The 1,258-nt window shown below is 46.9% G+C and overlaps 1 protein-coding gene across 1 annotated transcript in view; it reads left to right on the forward strand.

Annotated features, from left to right (window-relative positions):
- Window positions 1–1,258, forward strand: part of LOC106001399 (guanine nucleotide-binding protein-like 1) — a 12,313-nt gene that overhangs the window by 942 nt on the left and 10,113 nt on the right. The window contains exons 3-5 of the mRNA XM_013036492.1: window positions 228–364; window positions 466–617; window positions 734–805. Coding sequence (XP_012891946.1) covers window positions 228–364; window positions 466–617; window positions 734–805 — 361 coding nt within the window. The remainder of the gene's footprint in view (window positions 1–227; window positions 365–465; window positions 618–733; window positions 806–1,258) is intronic.

Here is a 1,258-nt window from a genome sequence, read left to right on the forward strand (position 1 = left end):
TGGGGCTCTTTCTGGAGCAGCCTATAATCCTCCCTTCTAGAGGGGCTGCAGAGTTTTGCTTTTAAAAGTGGTTGAAAGGATCCTTCTTGACAGACTAGTGGGTAGTGGGGGGGAGGCAGTGTGTTAGGCCTACAGAAAGAGACTTGAACAGGTTGAGATTGGAAGGTTTATGAAGTTGCCCAACAAGGGAGAAAACTGGGAGTGTGTGGCTGAATGTGTTCTTTTAGGTACCGGCTGCATTTTGAACGGGACAGTCGGGAAGAGGTGGAGAGAAGTAAGAGAACAGCCAGAGAACAAGTACTAACTCCTGTCAGTGCGGAAGTGCTGGAGCTGGATATCCGAGAAGTCTATCAGCCAGGCTCAGGTAAGTGAGAGCAAGGCATCTGGATGTTTCTCATCAGCAGTGCTCTTGGGGAAGGGTAAGAGCTGTCTCATATCTGCTTGGACTTTTTTCTGATTTCCTAGTCTTGGACTTTCCCCGACGTCCTCCTTGGAACTATGAGATGTCCAAGGACCAACTAATGAGCCAAGAGGAACGGAGCTTCCAGGAATATCTTGGGAAGATACATGGAGCTTACACTTCTGAGAAGCTCAGCTACTTTGAACACAACCTGGAGGTGACAGTGGAGTGGGGTCCAGCAGTTGGGGCATTATGACCCTGGAAAAATTGGTCTGGGGTCAGTTTGGACAGGACTCTGGGTTAGGTTCTCTTCCATTGGTCTTGTCTTTTTAGACATGGAGGCAGCTGTGGCGGGTGTTAGAGATGTCTGACATTGTCCTGCTCATCACTGATATCCGGCATCCAGTGAGTACTTGGTTTGAGAGTGGGCAAAGGGGAAGAGGGAGGAAAGTTCTTGTAGGGGAAGGTGGGTGGCTGGAATCAGAACATGGAGAGGTACCTTTTCCTATTCATTTTTGTTTTTTCTTTCAGTACTGGGATTTGTACTCAGCTTGGTGCTTGCTAGGCAAGTGCTTTACCACATAAGCCACATCCTAAGCCTTTTTGCTTTAGTTTCAGATAAAGTTTTGTATTTTTTGTCTTGGGTCAGCTTTAGACTGAGATCCCTCTACATATACTTCTCTCATTATTAGCACCAGCTTGTTTTTTGAGATATGGTCTCACTGTCTTTGCCCAGGCTGGCCTTAGTCTGTGATCTTCTTATCTCTGCTTCCTGCAAAACTGGGGCCTCCTTTGTTTTTCCAGCTCCCTCTAATGTCTACAATCAGAAATTTAGTCCCACTCAACCCCAGGTGTTTT

The sequence above is a fragment of the Dipodomys ordii genome, unplaced genomic scaffold, assembly GCF_000151885.1.
Source record: "Dipodomys ordii isolate 6190 unplaced genomic scaffold, Dord_2.0 Scaffold294, whole genome shotgun sequence".
Classification (NCBI taxonomy): Eukaryota; Metazoa; Chordata; class Mammalia; order Rodentia; family Heteromyidae; genus Dipodomys; species Dipodomys ordii.